Consider the following 22,225-nt stretch of genomic DNA (forward strand, 5'->3'; position numbering starts at 1 on the left):
CCTGCCATAATCTTTCTTTATATTAAGTCTCCCTGTCCATGAACATGGGCCATTCTCCATTTATGTAAGTCTCTCTTGGTTTCTTGTAGAAGAATTTTATAATTTTCTTTGTATAATTTTTTTTTGTTTTTCTGGTTTAATCTTAAGTATTTTATCTTTTGGATGCTTTTTGTAAATGATATTACTCTTTAAATTATTCTTCAGAATCCTATTTAGTATACAAGACTACAATTGATTCTTGTAGGTTGATATAGCCTGTTGCTACATTGCCCAATTTTTCAGTTACTTCATTTCATATTTTTATTCTTTGGGATTTTCTATATATAAGGTCCTATCATCTGCAAATAGTTTTGTTTCTTCTGTACCAGTGTGGATGACTTTAATATCATTTTGATGCCTTAGAACTATGGCGAAGAGTTCTAGGAGTGCATTAAGTAAGAGTGGTGATAAAGTACAAACTTGGCTGGTTCCTATTTGGAGGGGGAATGATTTCAAATTCTCTCCATTGAGTGAAATGCTGACTGTTGATTATGCATAGATGACCTTTACTATGGTAAACAATTTCCTTTCTGTTCCTATTTTTTCAGGGTTTTTAATCACGAATGGGTATTGAATTTTAGTGAGTCCCATTTTCACATTTGAATCATATAATCATGGCGTTTAAAATTATATGGTGGATCACATTAATTGTTTTTGTAATGTTGAACCATCTGTGTTAGTCTGGGTAGACTAGAGAAACAAATCCATAGACACTCATATGTATATAAGAAAGAGCTTTATATACAAAAGCAATTGAATATTAAGAAACCATCCAAGTCCAGTCCAGATCAAGCCCACAAATCCAGTATTAGACAATATGTCCAATACCAATCTATAAAGTTCTCTTCAGACTCACGAAACACATGCAATGACATCGAATGCAGGAAGATCACAAGCCAGTGGGTGGGAAATCTTGTAGATCCAGTGGCGTTGTAAGCATCTCAGCCCTGGCAAGGCTCTCCATGTGGCTTCTCCAGCTCCAGAAGTCTGGCTCCATCAGCCTCTGTCTATGTGTCTTTGTGTCTATGTATCCACAGAGATGTCTCACAGGAAGTGAGCATGTGTCCTATGTCCCGTGAGCTATTTATCTCCTTAGTGCCTCCCAAATGAGGTTATCAAGATAGTACCTGATTGACAGACTAGACTCCATCCCTTCACTCTGAATCCTCAAAGTGACACCAGATTATGTAACTACCCACCCTTTTGTCAACTTGACACTTTCATTTATCTCTTTAGCCATATACAATTTTCAAACAAACAATAATAAAATCATATCTAGACCTAACAGGATAAAACTAAAATGCATACAATTCAATATATGCCACCCTCATTTAAACATAACATTCCATAAGTGAACAAAACTATCCTATGCCTAACATTTGTGGTTAAGTAACACCTACACCTTAATCCTATAATCCAATGAATATATTCTCCCACCTATGAAAGTTTGTAAACCAGCTACTTCATGCCTTTATCCTCCCAATTTTGGGTATCCAATTTCTGTGCTGCCCATTTACATCATGCCAGTGCTCTGAGGAGATGATCATATTCTTGAATCTTTATTCAAGTTGGAACCTTGTGAAGTCCACATCCATAAGTAAAATCAAATCAGGACAGGATGCCCATAAAGTCTGCAGCAATATGCATCAGTTCACAGGCTCAGAAATCTTCTCTTAATCTGGTCAGGTTCTGATCAACGCAATGTGGCGTTGTAAGCATCTCAGCCTTGGTACGGCTCTCCATGTGGCTTCTCCAGCTCTAGAGGTCTGGCTCCATCAGCCTCTGCCTATGTTTCTTCTCCACAGGGATGTCTCACAGAGAGTAAGCAGAGTGAGTGTGTCTCCTGCCTCCAAAGAGGAAGTACAGCAGTTTCCAGGATCCTCAGGGGAAGGCCATGTCCACACACAGGCTCACTGGCTATGACCTGATTGACAGGCTAAACTCCACCCCTACACTCTTAATCCTCTCAAATTGACAAACGAGTATATAACTACCACACCATCTTTTCATTACTGGGAGGCATCAATCCTACTTGTTCATGATGCATTTTAAAAATATTTTGGAATATTTAAAAAATATTCCATTAACTAGAATTCTGTTGAAAATGGTGGCACCAGTGCTCATAGGCATATTGGTCCATATTTTCTATTCTAGATTGTCTTTGTCTGGTTTGGTTACCAAGGTTATACTTGCTTCATAAAATGGGTTTAGTGAGAAAAAAAAATGAGTTTAGTAATATATTTTGTCCTTTTCTATATTCTGGAATAGCTGTGTAGAATTAGTGTTTTCTTTTCTCTAAATGTTTGGTATAGTTCCCCAGTGAAACCATCTGGTGGATTTTTTGATGTTGGTAATTAAATAAACTATTTCTTTTTATGTTATATGCCTATTAAGATTTTCTACATCAGTTTGTGTTATTTCAAGCAGGTAATATATTACTAAAAATTGGCCACTTCTAGGTTTTCCAATTTGCTGGAATCGTTTTTTTTTCCTTTTAAAATCATTTTATTGGGCGCTCGTACAAATCTTATCGCAATCCATACAACCATCCATTGTGTCAAGCACATTTGCACATATGTTGCCATCATCATTCTCAAAATATTTGCCCTTGGTATCAGCTCATTTTCCCCCTCCCTCCCTGCTCCCCACTCCCCTATGAACCCTTGATAATTTATAAATTATTATTTTGTCATATCTTACACCATCTGATGTCTCCCTTCACCAACTTCTTGTCTGTCCATCCCCCATGGAGGAGGTTATATGTAGATCCTTGTAATCTCTTCCCCTTTCTCCCTCACCTTCCCTCCACCCTCCCGTGGAATATAGATTTTCATAATATTGTGTATTTATCTATTTCCCCCTTCGGTTGGTTGTGTTGTGTTGTGATGTCACTATTTTCATTTTATTGTTTGTTTGTTTGTAATATTTGCTTTATCTTCTTTGTTCAGTTTGGTAGTGGTATTTATACCCTTTCCCCCCCATAATTTTCTGGTTTTATATACATCTTTCAAAAAAGATTTACCTAATAGCATTTGCTGAAATCCATAGCAGCTGTTTTAACAAAATTTTTCTTTTTAAGTGTTCCTGGATTAAGCATTTGATTACTAATGGGAGATTGGGTGGTTCAAACCCAATAGTCACTCCAGGATAGAGAGATAAGGGAGCCTGCTTCTATAAAACATTAATAGTCTCAGAAACTCCATGGAGCAGATCTTCTTTGTTCTGTAGGGTCACACTAAGCCAGAATCAACTCTTTGGAAGTGAGTTTTATTTTGGGTCTTGGTTTAGTGATATTTTATAATCTTCAATTTCCACATGTCGCTATGCACTTCTCTTGCACACAGAACAGATTCATTCTAGTTAGTAATTACATCTACAGATGGGTTGGGGGCTCCCATTGCCCTCCATAGCCTTCTACAAATTGGGTGTTCATAATTTTAGCTCTGCTACTTTTCTCTTCACCTTATTTTAATTTTTCATTTGGATCACAGAAACGGGTGTACTTCTTCTGGGTGGACTTAATTGACTTCTCGCTTAGATAGCTGCTTGTTTAAATACATGCCTTTAAGGTCCCAGACATTTTCCAATTGATAGCTGGTACCATCTACTTTCTTCACCATACTTTGCTGTAGTACCCTTTTTTTTCTATGATCCTTTCATGAATGCGAATATTGAGCAGGACCATGATGTAAGAACTAATTGTTCTTAAGTTGGAACTAGGATTTAGTGGGAGCCCAGCACTCATTCCTGGATCTATGTCTTGTTTTGTTTTGTGTTTTTGCTATGACTTGGGAGTTCACACGTATGTCATATCATTCCATAGTTCAATCATGTCAAACATAATTGCACAATTGCTTCCCTAGTCAGTGTTGAAACATATTTTTCCATCATATTTGTGCTGGGTGCAGGAAACTCTTAGTTGCTCCGTGATAGAAATGGCTTCCCAGGCTTTGTGAATGTTGGTGCAGGGTCTTCTCCTTCTTGTGCGTTATTTGTATTTTGTTGTTTTATTAATATGATCTCATCCTTAGCACCTCAGTGAAAAATTTTAAAATTTTAATTGTGTTCTTTTGGAAATCTCAGCTGTGAAGCACAGGTGGAATGGAGGCATAATGATAACTAATACACGGAGTTATAGGGAATGCAGGGGGTGAGGGGTGGTGGCCAATAGGGAAGGACAGAGGATTTGGGGAGTAAACAATGAAGGCAGTAGGGAGCACTAGAACTGATTGTGATTACCCAACTCATTTTAAAGGCGATTTAACCATTTTGGGAAGAGGGTGCCCAAAGATTGTACAATCTGGTGGCAGTTGTACAATTCCAAGATTGATGTGGTGGTGATTGTACAATTCCCCTTGATATGATTGAATGAATGAACTGTTCATTGGTATGATGTAATTGTTTTTATTGGCACATCATTTATTATATATCTGTTGGGGGGGAAACTCACAATTACATCTAGTGTGGTAGTTGCATAATCTGGTGTCAATTTGAGACCTGAGAGTGAAGGGGTTACAGCTTGATGACCTCATTTAGAGGCACTAAGGAGATAAAAATAGCTCGCTGGAGGCAGGACACATGCTTACTCCCTGGAAGACATTGCAGCTGACAGAACACATTTAGCTACGCTAGTGCCCTGAGCTGGAGAAGCCACTTGGAGATCTCTGCCAGGGCTGAGATGCTTACACCACCACTGGATCCATAAGACTTCTCACCCACTGGCCTGTGATCTTCCTTCATGTAGCGTCATTGCATGTGTTTCATGAGTCTGAAGAGGTTGTGATAGATTGGTATCGGACGTATGGGCTTGATCTGGATTGGGCTGGAGTGTTTTCTCAATATTCAACTGCTCTTGTATATAAAGCTCTTTCTTATACACACACGAGTGTCTATGGATTTTTCCCTAGTCTACCTGGACTAACACATCGAGTATGAGCCTTATAGAGATTTCCTTGTCCTAAAGCTTGCATGCTGAACAGCCTACCTTTTGATTTCTTCCTTACAGATTAGCAGAGATCACTAAAGCAATAAATTAAAACAAAGTTGTTACACATATGTAGACCCGAGGAGGCTTCTAAAATTTCATGAAAACCTATTTTAATTCTGTTTTTCCATGAACTTTTTAGAGCCATTCATATATATAATATCAAATTAACAATCCAGTCTCATGCAGTGAGCATTGAACTATATAGGTTGCTTATCAATTAGAATTATTGACATTATTTATAGCTTTGTATTTTATTTTCGATATTTGATTTTTACACTCTTTGGAGAACTATCACTCTTCTAGATCTTAGAAATTTGTATTCATTTGATGCTCCAGGCTTGCATATGTGATGTGTCAGGTGCATCTCATTTGATTGCTTTTGACAGTGGTGCTTTCACATATATTAAAGCAGGGGCCCTCAAACTTTTTAAACAGGGGTCAGTTCACTGTCCCTCAGATCCGTTGGAGGGCCGGACTATAGTTTAAAAAAAACTGAACAAATTCCTATGCACACTGTACATATCTTATTTTGAAGTTAAAAACAAACGGGGCAAAGACACCCGGCGGGCTGCAGTTTGAGGACCCCTGTCTTAAAGTATTGACTTTCCAAACTGCCTCAGGAGGAATGCCTATTCCACAAGATAGTGATGAGTCCATTATGAAAGGGTTCTCAAAAGCTCAAAGCTCCCTGCCTTTGAGTCCACTCTGACTCATAGCAGTAGTGCAGGACAGAATAGAACTGCCCATGCCAGTTTCTGAGGGTGTGAATCTTTATGGAGAGAAAAGCCTCATCTTTCTCATGTGGAGCTGCTAGTGGTATCACACTGCTGACCTTGTTGGTAGTCCAATTTGTACACAACTCTCTACAGTACCTTCTTTCTGAGTGGATTTACAATGTTAAAAAGTTTTGGAATGATTACATCATAGAATCTGTTGGTAGGGGTTTAAAATAACCTCTTAGCATATCAGAGAACACTTAACAATGGAGAAACATTTAGCCATATTTGGTCATATGCCTTGGATAGGAAAAATCAATTTTCTTTAAATTGAATTATTTATTATCATTTAAATGGCCAATTACAGTTCCTGTTTTGCAAAACACAATTTGGGAGACATTATCTCAATGTAATTTTGGAAATAACTATCAAAAAGTATTTGCAAGATTGTTTTTAGTAAATGGTTTTTCTATTTCCTTTACTGATGCTACTTCTCTCCGTGACCTTTTTTCATTTTCTGCCTAATTTTCTGCTTAAAAATATAATTTTACTTAATGGGTAAAAACTATAGAATATTTATAGACTCTCATAGATCACTTTTTTGGTATTAAAATGGTAAGGTTTTTTATTTTGTTTTTTAAGTAAAATCACTTTTTAGAGTGAATGAATACCCAGGCTTTAATTCATAATTGGCCATAAAACACAAACATTGGTTCCTTGACTGTGCAGTGTACATATTGGCAGTGATCATAGCTTGTATTTTATATTACCATTATTCTTTGTATAATTCATTAGGTTCATCGTTGGTCTTCTCCTGTCTAGATTGCCCTCGCTCCAAAGATTCTCTGTGAATAACTTCCAGTTGAGTACATAGATATGAATACCATACAGATTATCTCATTGAAGCACTTTCGTCTCTTGCATCTTCATCCCCCTTGCTCTGATTTTCGTCCTACCTCTGGCTGTGTTTGCAGTCTGCCTAACATTCTGCCCACACCTTCTGTTTAAACTGTTTTTCAAGTTTTACTTTAATCTATTTTCTTTTTTGGTAAATTCTCTTTAGGCATTCTCATCCATATCTTATATCTTCAATTTTATTTTCTTTGCTAACAATGTGTAATTTTCCATATCCAGTCCCTACCACACTGTTGAGCCTCTTACTGCCCTACTGCCCTTCTGACTTAATCATTAGCATCTTTCAAACTCACTGCCATCGAGTTTATATAATGACCCTGTCTTTTGGGTTTCTGAAACTAAATCCTTAATGAGTAGAGAGCCTCATATTTCTCACTTAGAGAGGCTACTGGTTTTGAACTGCTAACATCATGGTTAGCAGCCCAATGCACAACCACTAGCATTACATGTTCAAAATAAAACCTATCATCTTGCCTTTAAATACTGCTCCTGAGTATTTTCTTATCTTATCCTGATGTCTGGTGATGGCAAATACTCAATTATGACCTATATTCCTGGGAATCTTCTCTCCCAGCTTTGTCTCATTCATGCCCACACGTTTGCTCACTTTACCAAATCGATTCTGGTTCCTGTATCTTTTGTGAATGTGTCCTCTTCACTTTTGTCACACAATCTGAACTGTCGCTGGGCAGATTCTCCTCTTCGGTTTGGTTTTGTGTTCTTTCCTGTACTCTGGCTTTCAATTGATTCTTCCTGGAAATTCCTATCTCTATTCTTGTTTTTCTCTAGAACATCCTAATTCAGAATGATGTAGCTAAGACATCTACTTAGAGGCATAGTCAGCATTTCTACCTAAATTCATCCAAACACAAACTACCTCTTCCCAGTTTTCTTAATTTAAAATAATTACTATTTTTTATAGTAGTCAAGACCAAATATCTTTGGTGTAATCCTTGCCAACTCTGATCTTCTTTGTTTTTTGTTTTTAATTAATAAATAAATAAATAAATTTAACATTTTATTAGGGGCTCATACAACTGTTATCCCAATCCATACCACACTTCACCCATTTCTCAGCGCTTCTGTTCCTGTCACCCTCTGCCAGAGTAGTACCATCATGTTTTGCCTACATTTTTATCATTCTTTATGCTAGTGTCCAATAGTAAGTCTTTATCTTCTAAAAGGATGCTGTTCAGTAAAATAGCTACTAACCATCTGTGATTGTTGGGCATTTGACATATGGCTAGTCTGAATTAGCACATGCTACAACAAGGCATACTGGATATGAAGGGCTTGATATATAAAATATTACAACATATCTCCTTAATAATAACACATGTCCATTACCTGTTAAAATGGCTTTGTGGATATGTTAGATTAAACAAAATATATCATTGAGTTAACTATTTTTTTTAGTCCTGTTAATGTGATTACTAGAAGAAAAATTCAAATCATGTAGATACCTCGTTTCCATAGCTGTCTGAACTGTCCTGTTGCACTGGTAGGTCTTAATAATCTTCAGTCCAATAGACTCAGTAGCTTCCCAGGACATTCAGGGCAAAAGTCAGGCTGTACAGTGACCTACCAGACCCAGCGTGATTCTGTCCCCTCCTCCGGTTCCTCCCATTCTCGGATGGTTCGCCAGCTCTTCGCACATTTGCATTTATTAGTCCCTGCACAGCACACATTGCCCCCACTCCATCTCCGCACTTGGCTGCATAGTTTGCCTCCTTAGTTCTTTTATATGCTGCTCAAATGCCCTGATTAAGAGTAGTAGGCCTACCCTGAATGACCCGATGTGAAACACCAATCTGCACACCCACCCATGCTCAGCATGAGTTTTTCCATCACATTTTGACTTTATTTTGAACGGTAGCCCCTGTGCTCCTATCCCATTCTAGAATAAAAACCAAATTGCCTAGTATATCTAGATGCCCCATTGTTGTTAGCCACTTTCCTACTTGCCAGCAGACTTCTTGTACTTCTTCCAAGCAGCCCAGACTGGACCTTTTGATTCACTTCCAAAAGACCCCACAAAAGAACATGGGAAGTTAAAGAATTATTCAACTCTCTAAAGAAGTGTTGCTAAATGCACTGTAGTAGTTAACATAATTTCATGTCAGCTTGAAGTTGTGAGTCAAAGGGTGGAGTCTAACCTGTCAATGAGCTTACAGTCTGATGCTGCCTCCCTCCTTGTGAGCATGACTTCCATGTAAGTGCTCTCTGCCTTCACCTTCCCATTGAAGAGCCATGCTGGTTGCTGCCAGAGCCCTGTGAGGTCACCACCGCCATTAGATCCACAGACTTTGCACCCACCAACAGATGATGTTTCTGCATTCTACATCATTGCATGTGACTGCATGAGTCTGACGAGGGACTTAAGGACTAATATCAGACTTCTGGACTTCCTCTGGCCTGGGCAGGGATGCTTTTTGATGTACGATTACTTCTTGATATAAAATTCTTTCCTATACATATGAGTGTCACTGAATTTGTTCCTCTTGTCTACCCGGCCAGCCAAACACCCCAGGAGTGGGGTTAATCTTTTCAGAGCCTTCTTTGCAGGCATGTCCTAACCCATTTAAAGATTAAAATTAATGGCTTAAGGCAGCTCGCAAACTCTCTATTTTCCTATTTCCTAATAATCATTTCTATCAATCCTTATATCAATAACTATAAACCCAGTACAGCCAAATCCTAAACATATTTACAAAAGTCTAATTCAGTCCTTACCTACACTCTCTAATCCATATGCAATATGACCATAGACCTCTGGCTTAGACCCAGCCATGGCTGGGCCTTCTGTCTGAAGAAGGTCAAGGGGCCATTTTGCCCCAGAGCTCAAATTCTACATTTATTACATTATTTCTGTCATTTGAAACAGGAATAACCAAAGACAACCACCAGAGAAAAGAATCAAATCTTTAACTTCCCATGTTCTTTTCAGAAAACTCAGTAAACCGCATGTCCATATCTGCCCCGGCTAGCCAAAGAAGAAAGACTGCCGTGAGGCGGAGGTCAGACAAGCACCACTCTCCATCTTCAGACTTCATTCCTCCAGTACCCACTTCCACGGGCCCATAAGTGCACGGCCAGGTAGACTAGAGAAGCAAATTCAGTGACACTCATGTAGCTAGCATACATATAAATGAGAACGCACAGAACCTATTTGTATCTGATATGTTATACATGAACCAGGTAAAGTATATTCTTATACTGATTTAATATTTATGGAACTTCAAACTTTAGATGGTATGCAGGTAGCAGCCAGATTTTACACCTTTGAATACTACTGCTGTCCAGCTCCTAAAATTTACAGTCGTATATTCAATATCAAAGGTGAGGGATAAACTCACCAGTAAGGAGTTTGAAGCTTTATAAAGGGTTCTCCAGATAAATAGGTTTTGCTTTAATAGTATTCATTTTTCTTTGTATCTTACTAAGAAAACAATCCACATGGTCAGAGTTTTTCTCCTCTTAATTAAAAGGTAAATATAGCCATCACTCATATAGTTAGACACTTTATAATAAAAGATTTAGGGGATTTTTAGAATGAATATATCTATTGTGGCTAATAAGAAAAACAGGAATTCATAGCTCAGCAGCAAATAAATAAACCTTCAGAAATGTTTATTGTTCTAGCTCATTAAAGTGTTAGATCTTTTGAACAGTATTTCTTAAAGGCCATAAAATTAATAGCGTATTTTAAAACCATTTTATTGGCATGTACATTTCCTAAGTCTAATTTAGCTCTTGTGTTTAATTGGCCTGCCTCATCTGGGTTGGAAATCTGGCTGTAAATATTATTTTTCTGTTTTAGAAGGAAAGCATTTTCCTCCAGCGTTGGCTTCCATATTTTTGAATGTGTTTATTTCACGCTGCCTTGCATTTTCATGTGTTAAAATCAGGAAAATCTGTCAGAGCTCATCTGGTTCTGGTGTTTCTTTGTGTCTTAAAATTATGCTAAAACTTCAGTTAATAACTAATCATGCCCCTGGCTTGGCAGAATACACAAACTAAACATCACGTGTGTCGCTTTTCTCATTATGACTATTTAGTTACCGGAGTTGAACATTAAGTCTCCCACTCTGAAAAGCAGGCACAATACAGTAATCATTTCCTTGAATTCCTGCAGTGGCCTTAGCATTGCATGGACCATAAAAAAACATCAGATACCACCCATGTCCTCAGATGAAGAACAGTTGTAATCTCTGCACTGTGTCTCCTGTAACTGAACCCCGTAGTAAACAAATTCCTCTCCCTCTTCAGAGAATGTGCGTTCCACTGACACGGTCATTCTGTGATGTCACAAAGGGGGTCCTGACTCACAGCCACCCCCTCTGTACCAGACTGGCCAACACTCGGCCCTACACCATCCTCAGCCATTGCTTCTGTGTTGGAGCTGCACAGCTGACAGTCATCTTTTTCCCGCCCCCCTACTTTGGGTATATTTCTTATACCCCAAGCCTGAGCTATTTCTTTAGGCATGAGACAAAGGGTAGCCATTCTTGCTTCTAAGGAGCATTCTGGTTGGACTCATTTCTGCCATCATTTTCTCTGTCTAATAATGTTGCTTATTCATCCAGTTGATGATTTGGGATTTTTTCTTTACATGGGGGTGTGTTCCTTATGGAAGGTTGTAGTTTCTGATCTTCATTAATAAATGCTTCCAGCAAGCAAGGTTATGTCACCTGCCTGTCTTCTTCCCTTGTTGTTCTTGATGTGGTCCCGCTTCTTGGATCATCATACAGGTTGGGGTTCAGTTACAGGAGACAGTGCAGTGATTACAGTTCTTCATTTGAGGACATGGGCAGTATCTGATGATTCTTCAGTCAGCAGACAGATGGAATACTTAGAAGGGGAGAATACAAGCCTGATGCACATCTTCCCTGGTCCCAAACCACACAGTATCCCTTGTTTTTGTTTTGTTCTAATAACTGCTTCTTGGACTATGTACTGATTCCACATGAGCACAACTGAAATGTTCTGGAATTCACTATTCTCCCCATGTTCATCCAAATTAACTGTGATCTACACAGTCAAATTAAGAACGGGTAAAATTTTTTCTGATGTTGTCTGCTTGTACTCAAAATCCAGTTGGTAGCAGAAATTATATCTCACATTTCACATTATCTTCTGAATTCACCTTGAATATCTGGCAACAGCTTGTGGACATATGAGAGGGTGCCCCCCCAAAAAAAACAAAAACAAAAACGGAAAAGGCTCTGCTTGGCAGAGCTTTTATAGCATCAAGCAACTAGATCTGAGTTAGAGCACCCAGTGGTGTCACCTGGGAAGGTTCTCTCTGGTCACTGTGAATTTTTTCATAAAAGCAATTTTGCTCGAACCTTGTTGTTGTGATGGCCGGTTTAAGAGAACAATGTGGGGCTGTGAAATCTTGTTTCCTGCCTGGGAAAAATGCCGCAGAAATGGCTGTAGTGTTGAAAACACCTTACAAGGACAGCACTATGAGAAACCGTGTATGAGTGGTTTTCTTGTTTCATAAAAGGTGAAATGTTGATTGATGACCAACCTCATTCTGGACATCCATCAGCTTCCGAACAAATGAAAATGTTGACTCTTAGTGCATTCCACCAGGTCAGACTGTTAATCGAGCTTTCTATTTAGAGGTTCTGAAAAGATAGTGTAACAGTGTGCGACAAAAAAAGGCCTGATTTGTAGCAGATGGGGGACTGGTTTTGCCACCATGACAATGCACCTGCTCACGCTGCCCTCTGTGTGCCAGTTTTGGGCAAAAAAAACCCTAAAACCAACATGCGTCTCTTGCCCCTGACTCACCTGACCTTGCTCCATGCGATTTCATTTTGTTTCCACGAATAAAGAGGGACATGAAAGGATGGTGATTTGACATAGAAGAAATGAAGAAAAACCAAGAGAGGTGCTGTCAGCCATCCAAACAGATGAGTTTGAAAAATGTTTCTGAGAATGGAATCGCAGATTTAACAAATGTATTAAGTATAATGGAGAGTACTTAGAAGGTGATGAGGTTGTTTTGTTAAAAAAAATTTAAATCATAGCATTGAGGGGGAGAAAATCCAGGTTTTGGGGGGAGGGGGTTTACCTCCTGGTACTTCTGTTGCAGCCATGTAAAAATTAGATTCAGCAAATGCTTTACTTACATACATTATTTATGTTGTTCAAATGCTTCTGCATTCTTCTGGATCACCTTTGTTTGGAATAGGCAAGTAGATGAATCTTCCAGATCATTGTCCAGGTAGCTGTCTTCTCAGTGTGTTGAAAATGAGCACTAGAAGCATCGCAGGGGTATGTTGAAATGTTTTAATTGCATTTTTTTCAATTCTTGGAAGCCTTGCTTGTGCCAGTGCCTTCAGTGGCACTGTTTTATCAGCTCATCTTCTCAGCTTGTTTCTTCTGAACATTGCCCAGTTCCTTTTGGTACAGGGAATCTGGTTGTTCGTTCCATCTTCAGCCCTCTGCCCTGTGTATCACTGTTACTGGAGGGTTATGTGCACGACAGCATGGACCTCTGCTGCCTTTAACAGAGTGTGTATTTCCCTGTTAGTTTTTTAACTCTGGGGCTTTTTATGAACATACTTTGTCTTCTTAAGCCAATCTTCAAAATCATCTTTTCAGTTATTTTACTTAATCATTTCTTTTTTCACTTTAGCTATTCTTATTTCAAGAGGAAGTTTCAGAACCCCCTCTGATAATTTATTTCAGGTCTTTCTTTCGTGTCTTTTTATGACCTTTTGGTTTCTTAAGGTATGATCTTTTCTAATATCATCCTGTAAGTCAGTCCAATAAGTTCTGCTGCTGTTTGTTCAGTTTCCAGTTGCTAGTTTTTTCGAACGTGGTCTGCTGCCTTTTCAGTCTGTTATTCATCTGGAAGCTTCACTGAAACTGCTCTGCTGACACTCCTGTTGGTATTTGATACACTAATGGCTTTAATTTCCAGTGTCACTGCAACATGCAAGTCACCACAGTATGAAAAACTGACAGATGAGGGTGCTGTGTCTCCCCACACCACACTCACTGCCCTCGATTCAGTCCTGACTCATAGCAACCCTATAGGGCAGCATAGAACTGCCTCGGGGGTTTCTGAGACTATAAGTCTTTATGGGTGTAGAAAGCTGCACCTCTCTCCTGGTAGAGTGCCCAGCCAGTTGTTCATACAAGTGTAAGGATTAGAGATATTTGAATGTATTTTCAGGGAGGCATGAATGTCTTTGCTTGCTAATAATCCTATAGAAGTATCACAAGTGTGTATTTTTAGAGCACAGGGAATTATTTAAAAACACACACACACTGATATTGGGTTGAGTCCAACTCATAATGATCCTCTATATGATGCCCAAGGCTATAAATCTTTATGGGAGCAGAAACAATTCTCTCCTGCAGAGTAGCTGGTGAACAGTCAACCTTGCTATTAGAGCCAGGCGATAACCCACTAAACCACCGAGATCCTTCAGGAAGGCCCTCTGACTCTGCTCTGGGGCAAGGTCTCTGTCTCAGCTTTCATGGCTCCTGATTTCCTCAGCTCCTTGGCAGTTCTTAGATATGCTTATGTCTTGCCCCTTTGTTTACTCTGCTCTTTTTTGCCCCATAAGTGATTAGGAAACACTAATAGTGGTGGGGATGATTTTATTAGCATGACAAAAAGAAGAGTATTCTCAGTTGGATTAAAGCCACAGGTATAACCACTTGCCTTTGAGCTGTTCCCCTCTCAGAAAGACCTTGTACCGACAGAATTGCTCCTGGGGTTTCCGAAGCTGTACAGAAGCCGACTGCCACATCTTGGTGGGTGAGAGGTTCAAACCTCTAACCCTTCAGTTAGCAGCTGGGTACTTAAGCACATCACCACTTGGGTGCCTCCATCATCAGATCTAGGGGTTAAGATTACAAGTCTTATTTGTGGGTACACAATTCATTGTGTAACATTAAGTAATTAGAACTCAGGGTGTATAGTGTGTGTGTGATTGTGTAAGAAAAAAAAACATTGAATATGCTGTTGGTGCCTTTGAGTACTAAATTAAAGCATCTTACCATATTGATAAATTATCTATTTTATGAAGCTCTCGCTCTATAATATGGCTCATGTCCTCTGACACTATACTGTATGTTCTGTGCTCTAACCACATTCTGTCCAAATCCTGTCCGTGGTGCCCCTGTACCAGCTCTCCCTCCTCCGTCAAGTTCTTCCTAACCATTCAAGTTCTCTTCGACATCTTCCTTAACTTTTAGTTTCTTCATCTCTCATTTTCCACATGCACACAGAACCCTTGGCTGGGTTTGACCTCTTATGTCTCTTATCTTCACTACCCAACTAGATGGGAAGCCATTCAAAGACAACAATCTATTTTTTTTCAGTTCTCTGCATCAGCTGGCAGAATGCATGCACCTAGATGTTGCAGTAAAGTATGCATTATTCAGAAGGGAAAAACACACTGAGTTGAATGATGCTCAACTGAATCATTTCAATTTATGTGTTTTCAAATATTAGTGTGTTTGAGAGACAGTGTTAGCAGCATATAATGGCACGTAAACCCCCAAGCAAACTCTCTGCCATAGCGTGTTGACTCTGAGTCATAGCAGCCCAGAAGGGCAGGGTAGAGCTGCACCAGTGGCTTCCAAGACTGTCACACCTCATGGGAGTAGAAAGCCATGTTGTTTCCTATGGGAGTAACCGATGATTTTGAACCACTGACCTTGCGGTTAGCAGCCCAACTTGTAACCACTAAGCTACCAGGACTCCTTAAGGGTGGAAGAGGGGTGTATAGTTATTTTAATACGTTTCTAAACTTTTCCTAAAGCTCAGAAAAAGCTGAGGATTTAAACAGTCTTCAGCTTTTGTCAACATCAGAAAGTTCATGTAAACAGTTTTATACCTATGTATTGTGTATTTAAGTCGTTTTAAAATTCATTATCGCTTTGTTACTGTTTAGTTGCCGTCGAGTGGACTGTGGCTCACGGTGACCCCTTGTGGTCAGAGCAGACTGCTATAGAGGGTTTGCAAGGCGGGATCCTTTAGGAAGCAGATCCCTGGGCCTTTAAAGCTGGTGCCTCCGGTTGGACTGGAACAGCTAATTTTTCTGCTAGTACTCAAGTGCTTAACTCTTTGTGTCACTTAAGGATGCCTTATTATCACCTATGCATATGAAAATCAGAAAGTTATGCATATTTCTGATTAAATTACATCTGGTTCTCATACCCACCGCCAATCATGGAAATGCCTGATAAAGGTTTCCTTCAGAGGACTTGTTTAGTCATGTAATAGTCATGATAGACAACTCAGTTTTCATGCCACGGAAGCTCATCTCTTTTTGAACGCCTTTATTCCCTTCTTCAATCCCAAATGTTCTCTTTTCAGGTCACTACATTCACACCTCTTTCCCGTTGTGTCCTTTTGCTTTGAATTGTTCCTGATGGAATCTTCTTTTCGTTGCCTTGTTTCCTAGATGGGAAGTGATGGGATTTTACGCCTCAGTACGTCAGCTCTAAATAACGAATTCTTTGCATATGCAGCACAGGGTTGGAAGCAGCGGCTGGCAGAAGGTAAGTTTCTATTTTCTATTATTATTTGACATATCTGACCACAGATATTAGACTGAGCTTTGTGGTCTTTTTTCCTGAGTTTCAAATGATTTTCCCTCTGAAGTTTAATTTAAAAAACAAACAAGCTACATCCTGTTCCAGGAAGCTCCGTTACGCTAAAGGACAGGCATCCTTGTTGTCGCTGTACTTGGTAGTCCTGATTTCACGTGGATGTATGAGGGGGTACCCAAAATAAACCTGAGGGTTTTTTCCAACATTTAAATGTTTTTTACAAAACAACATCACCTTCAACGTACCCTCCGATCTCTCCATTATACTTAATACATTTGTCAAATCTACGATTCCATTCTCAGAAACATTTTTCAAACTCATCTGTTTGGGTGGCTGACAGCACCTCCCTTGTTTCTTTTCTTCGCCTATTCTCTATGGTCAGCTCACTGTCCTTTCATGTCCCTCTTCATTCGTGGAAACAAAAAGAAGTTGCACAGAGCAAGGTCAGGTGAGGAAGGTACTGGGGCAAGAGAGGCATGATGCTGTTTTTGCCAAAAACTGGCTCCATAAGCAGGCACATTGTCGTAGTGGCAAAAGCAATCAATCCTCCTGTCTGCCACAGATCAGACCTTTTTTGTCACACACTCTTGGGCTATCTTTTCAGAACCTCTAAATAGAAAGCTTGATTAAGTTTGACCTGGTGGAATGCACTACAAATGCACTATCCCCCCACATTAAAAAACAAACAAACAGATGAGCATCATCTTGATCTTTGATTTTACTTGACAAGCTTTTTAGGGGCAAGGTGACTTTGGCATCTTCTATTGCCTTGACTGATGTTTGATTTCGGGTTTGTGAGATAGCATCATGTCTCCTTGCCAGTAATGACCTTGGAAACAAAGTCTGGGTCGCTTTGAAGCTATTCTTTCAAAGCACGGCATGATGCTCTTTTTCCTGGTCGGTCAGAACCTGAGCCACAAATTTTGTCCACATTTTCATCCGTTCAGGAAGTTGATGGATATCCAGAATGACGTTTGTAATCAGTCAACATTTCACCTCTTTTGAAAGGAAAAAAACACTTGTACACTTGAGTTTTGCCCGTAGTGCTGTCCTTGTAAACTGTGTTCTACTGTACAACAGTTTCTGTGGCAAATTTTACAGCTGCATGGTATTCTCTTAATCAGGCATCACAGAAACTGATTGGCGTGAAACTGCTTTTACTAAAAAATTCACTATGACCAGAGAGGAGTACCTTCCCAGGCAACACCACTGGGTGCACTAACTCAGAGGGAGTTGCTAGATGCTCACCTACTGGGGGCAGGGAGGAGATAATGCGCATTACAAAGCTCCACCCAGGGCGGAGCTTTTTTCATATTTTTTTTGTTGTTGTTGGGGAAGAGGGGCTTACCTTGTATTTGAAGGAAAGGTGGCATTACCTGGGAGGTAATTTAACAATTGGATAGTGCACAGTTTTCCTTGAAATGGTAATTTAAATTACCGTGTGGTGCATTTTGTAATCTCTCAAGTGTCCTGTAGCCTAAAGAGACTTTTTTTAAAATAACACCATCCTCCACCCAAAGCCACAACATCACCTTGCCCTGTCTTCATTCACAGATTTCCTAAAACATTAAAAAATACTTCATGCTATCAGAATTTCATCCCCTGCTTCCTCCTAAGATTGTTATAGTCTGATGTGGCTCAATGTTCCAAAAATGAAATATTCTTCCTAGAAAAATACAGTCTAAGTCCATCTTCTTCTTCCTGGTCCTCATGTGCTATAATCCTTCTCCAATATCATGTATGCTCCATTCACTCCATCCAACTTAGCACTTTAGACAATATGCATACAGGGCAAACGGTTTGTTGTTACTGCTTTTCTGACAGCCCTTTCATAGATTTCTCCAAGAACCTTTTGCTGGTAAATATCACCTGTTTCTAGCCTTTTCTTCTCTGCCATTTTCTTTTGTAAGTTGTGTGTTCTCTGAAGTGTCTCACTCATGGACCTGGTTTCAGCGATCCCCCACATGCCAGGAACCTGGAAATCTGGCTCTAAGTGTGTCTCCAGATTCTGCTACTCAATTTGCAAATGGCACCTAATAGCAGACACCTCAAAACTAACAGCCCCAATATAGATCTCATAATCTTCCCTTATAGGAGGGGGCTAAAAGATTAAGCAATACGTTGCATTGGGTATATTTGGTGCACAAGACTTTTTGAAAGTGTTGAGAAGCAAAGATGTCACTTTGAGGACTAAGGTGTGCCTGACCCGAGCCGTGATGTTTTTCAATCAACTCATATGTATGTGAAAGTTTGGACATTGCATAAGGAAGACCCCCAAAGAATCAATGTGGGCTGCCAAGAGAATAAACAGATCTTGGAAGAGGTACAGCCAGAATGCTCCCTACAAGCAAGAATGACAAGGCTTCATACATCTCATGTACTTTTGACATGTTATCAGTAGAGACCAGTCCCCAATCAAGGTTATCATCCTTCATAAGTAGAGGGACATCAAAAAAGGGGAACACCCTGAACAAGATGGATTGGCACAACAATGGTCTCAAACATGGCAACAATGGTGAGGACAGGGCGGGGCTGGACATTGTTTCATTCCATTGTATATAAGGTTGCTATGAGTCAGACACCTAACAACACCTTCCCTTTCATGTCGACTCTCCTTCTTTCTCTCTATAAAGCACTTGTCTTCACACCGTTGTCAGACCTCTTCATCCAGCCTGCTTACCTGGCCTTATTTCCTCCTCATTGAAAGCCGCCATGTCGTTCCCTCCCACCACCTCCTGTAGGGGGAAAACCAAAAATCAGAACTCTCTTTAGAACACACGTTAGGTAATTAACTTCAACCAACCCTTCCCATTTTCGATCATTCTATATTCTACTCACAGTTGACTGTTCAAAAGGACCTTTTGCACATTCTTATCTCTCTTCCTGTTCACAAACTTTACAAAAGCCTGGTCATTCTTCAAGAGCTAGCTCAAGTGTCAGCTCTCAGTATGCGGTTCTCCAGAATCAACATAGAACTATGCACTTCCCCCATATTTATACGGCACTCATGCCCATAGCGTCAGGACTTTTGGCATTACATTACAGTCAGCTGTGCAAATGGATAATGTTCTCACCTGCTACCCCAAAGGCTCCAGATTCAAGTGCACTTAGAGGCACCTCAGATGAAAGAGCAGGCAATCTACTTTTGAAAGCTTTATGGCGCACCGTTCTACTCTGAAAACATGGCTTCCGTGACTCGGAGTGGATTCTGTGTCAGTTGGTTAAGGATGCCTTTTCTCTCATCAGGCTTAACTTTCTTGAGGACAGTGAATATACCGTATATACTCAAGTATAAGCCGACCTGAATATCAGCCAAGGCACCTGATTTCACCGCAAGCATTGCATAAAAATGTGCTGAAAAAACTCGGCTGATACCCAAGTATATAGGGCATACTTCTTTACTTGAAGCCCTTAGTTTTTAGAGCAGGGGTTCTCAAACATTTTAAACAGGGGGCCAGCTCACTGTCCCTCAGACCTGTTGGAGGCTGGACTATAGTTTAAAAAAACTATGAACAAATTCCTATGCACACTGTACCTATCTTATTTTGAAGTAAAAAAAAAACAACGGGGCAAAAACACCCGGCGGGCCAGATAAATGTCTTCAGCGGGTATTCTTCATTTCACCCTGCAACATCCATAGAAGTTTAGTTAAATGAATTGCATGTTGTTCTTTGTTAACTGAAAAAACAAAAACTGCCCACTTTTACTCAACATATTAGTATTTTTCTTTCTAGGAGAGTTTACCCCAGAAATGCAATTACGAATACGGCAAGAAATTGAGAAGGAAAAGAAAACGGAACCTTGGAAAGAAAAATTCTTTGAGAGGTTTTATGGGGAAAAGTAAGTACTAGAACATTTTTTCTCATTTCTTTGAGAAGGAAATGAAAATGTAATTCTCTGCTTCACATAGCACACTCATATGCTGTAAAACTTAATAAACCTGTGATAAAAGGCAATAGTCCCTCAGTGTAAGAAATAGCGAGTAAAATTATAGTGGCATATCAGCACTTAAATTTAAAAAAGTACATCTCCAAGGGTTTAAAACTTGTCCATAAAAATTTATCTGAGACTGAAAATAGCACATGAAATCCTATAGAAGTCAATTTTGGTTTACTTAAGTAGATTTTACTAAAAATGTCCTGGTTTTTAATCCAATCATTTTCATTAATGAGTATTTTGCAGTTTAGTAGTTTTAGGCACATATTTTATCCTCGCTTCTTTTGTCAGGAAATATGGTTTGAGCATGTATACATTTTAATCTACTTTAACTCCTTACTTTTGGGAGAGAATGAGTTATTACATTCACTCTATCCATCTTACTCTTCAGTTGTAGTTTTAAAAATATATATTATTAATGTTATGCTATTAAATATACATGTAAGTGATGACGACGGAGGAAAACTGGAAATAACTTCACTTTTGCATCACGGTTTGCAGAGACCAGAAGCATTTGGTTCTGAGTCGTTGCAACCGTACAGGACAGAAGAGAATTGGTCCTTGGGGTTTCTGAAACTGTCAGTCTTTACAGGAGTGCACAGCCTCGTCTTTCTCTCGATGAGGAGCTAGTAGGTTTGATCCACCACTGTCATGGTTAGCAGTTAATACTTTGCCCCCTATGCCACCAGGGCTCCTCATACACGTCTTAGCAGGCCTGAGCACAAGTAATTCATATTGACTTCATATGTAACTCTTAGTAGCATGGCCCAAGCCCACCAGCATCAAAATCCTTACTGGAGCACTCAGAAAATGAACATAAAACTCTACAACCTTACCCAAACGTACTCATGGAAAACTCTTTAGGAGGTACGGAGAGATGTCTGCATTTAGAAAGGTTTCCAGGTCCTGCGGTTGCCCAGCAGGTTTGAAGCCTCGAGGACCACTCAGAAGCGCTGCCTCTCCTCTGGTCTGTGAAAGGGAACACTGGGGGCATTCTTCAGCAGTGGCAGAAGCATAACTAAGTTGCTTACTGCTAGAGTCTTGGCCTTTTGCTGTGGTGGCCTGACGGTCTCCTTCTTGGCCTGTGCAGCAACATTTCTCCACCACCGCTGTGACAGAGGCTGGTCTGTCTGTAGGGGAGTTTCTCTAGGTCTTCCTCTTCTCCCAGGAACCAGTCTACAGCCAAAGCCCCACACAACACACAGAAACCCTTCCTTTATTCAACAAGGAACCTTTGAGCATCCTCTATTTCTGAACTATTTCTCGTTGTTTTGCAAATATTATTTCATTGAAGCCCCCCCAACAGTCCTATAAGTTATATATCATTATTCTTATTAAAAGGAGTTTAGGAAACTGAGATAAAGTGCAAGTAAGTCATTTATGCAAGTTCATATTGTGAAGCTAAGTAACTTGCTCAAACCCTTCTTATAAAATCCTTTTTCTCTCAGACTGGTGTGCTCACCCTTGAGGGTTCAGCAAGGGAAGGGGCATAAATCACTAGCTAGAGAGTAGACACAGATACAGTATAAGGAAGAACAGCACAAAATGGTCAAACCAAAAGCAGACAAGGGAAGGAACACCGATTTAAAGGCAACAAAGGTAAATACTGTGACATACACAGTTCTGCAATAGCAATGACAATGTTCTATAAGCAGTTACGTAGATAAACACAAACAAGTGTGAACAACTAAACACAAATGCAGCGAGAGGTAAGGAGACGGCACTCAGGCATGTGTATAGGTTTGACAGAGAATATTTATATACATATCTGTTGCCAAAATACTCATGAATTTAGTCTCAGGTGGCACCAAGATCAGTTGCTACAACATAGCCCACAAAGAAAATATTCTACATCCTACTTTGGTGAGCAGCACCTGGGGTCTTAAAACCTGTGATTAAGCATCTAAGGCAGCAGTTCTCGACCTGTGGGTTGCGACCCCTTCTGGGGGTCAAATGACCCTTTCACAGGGGTCACCTAAGACCATCGGAAAACACATATTTCCGATGGTCTTAGGAACCGAGACACCACTCCTCTATCTGTCTCCAG

At 39.8% G+C, this 22,225-nt stretch overlaps 1 protein-coding gene across 1 annotated transcript in view; it reads left to right on the forward strand.

Annotated features, from left to right (window-relative positions):
• The window catches only part of ASXL3 (ASXL transcriptional regulator 3), a 171,837-nt gene that overhangs the window by 134,737 nt on the left and 14,875 nt on the right, over positions 1-22,225 (forward strand). Inside the window, exons 10-11 of the mRNA XM_045296281.1 lie at positions 16,095-16,191; positions 19,977-20,082. Of these exons, the coding sequence (XP_045152216.1) occupies positions 16,095-16,191; positions 19,977-20,082 (203 nt within the window). The remainder of the gene's footprint in view (positions 1-16,094; positions 16,192-19,976; positions 20,083-22,225) is intronic.

This window comes from Echinops telfairi, unplaced genomic scaffold, assembly GCF_000313985.2.
Source record: "Echinops telfairi isolate 266 unplaced genomic scaffold, ASM31398v2 ScPeMD7_7400;HRSCAF=8409, whole genome shotgun sequence".
NCBI classification, from domain to species: domain Eukaryota; kingdom Metazoa; phylum Chordata; class Mammalia; order Afrosoricida; family Tenrecidae; genus Echinops; species Echinops telfairi.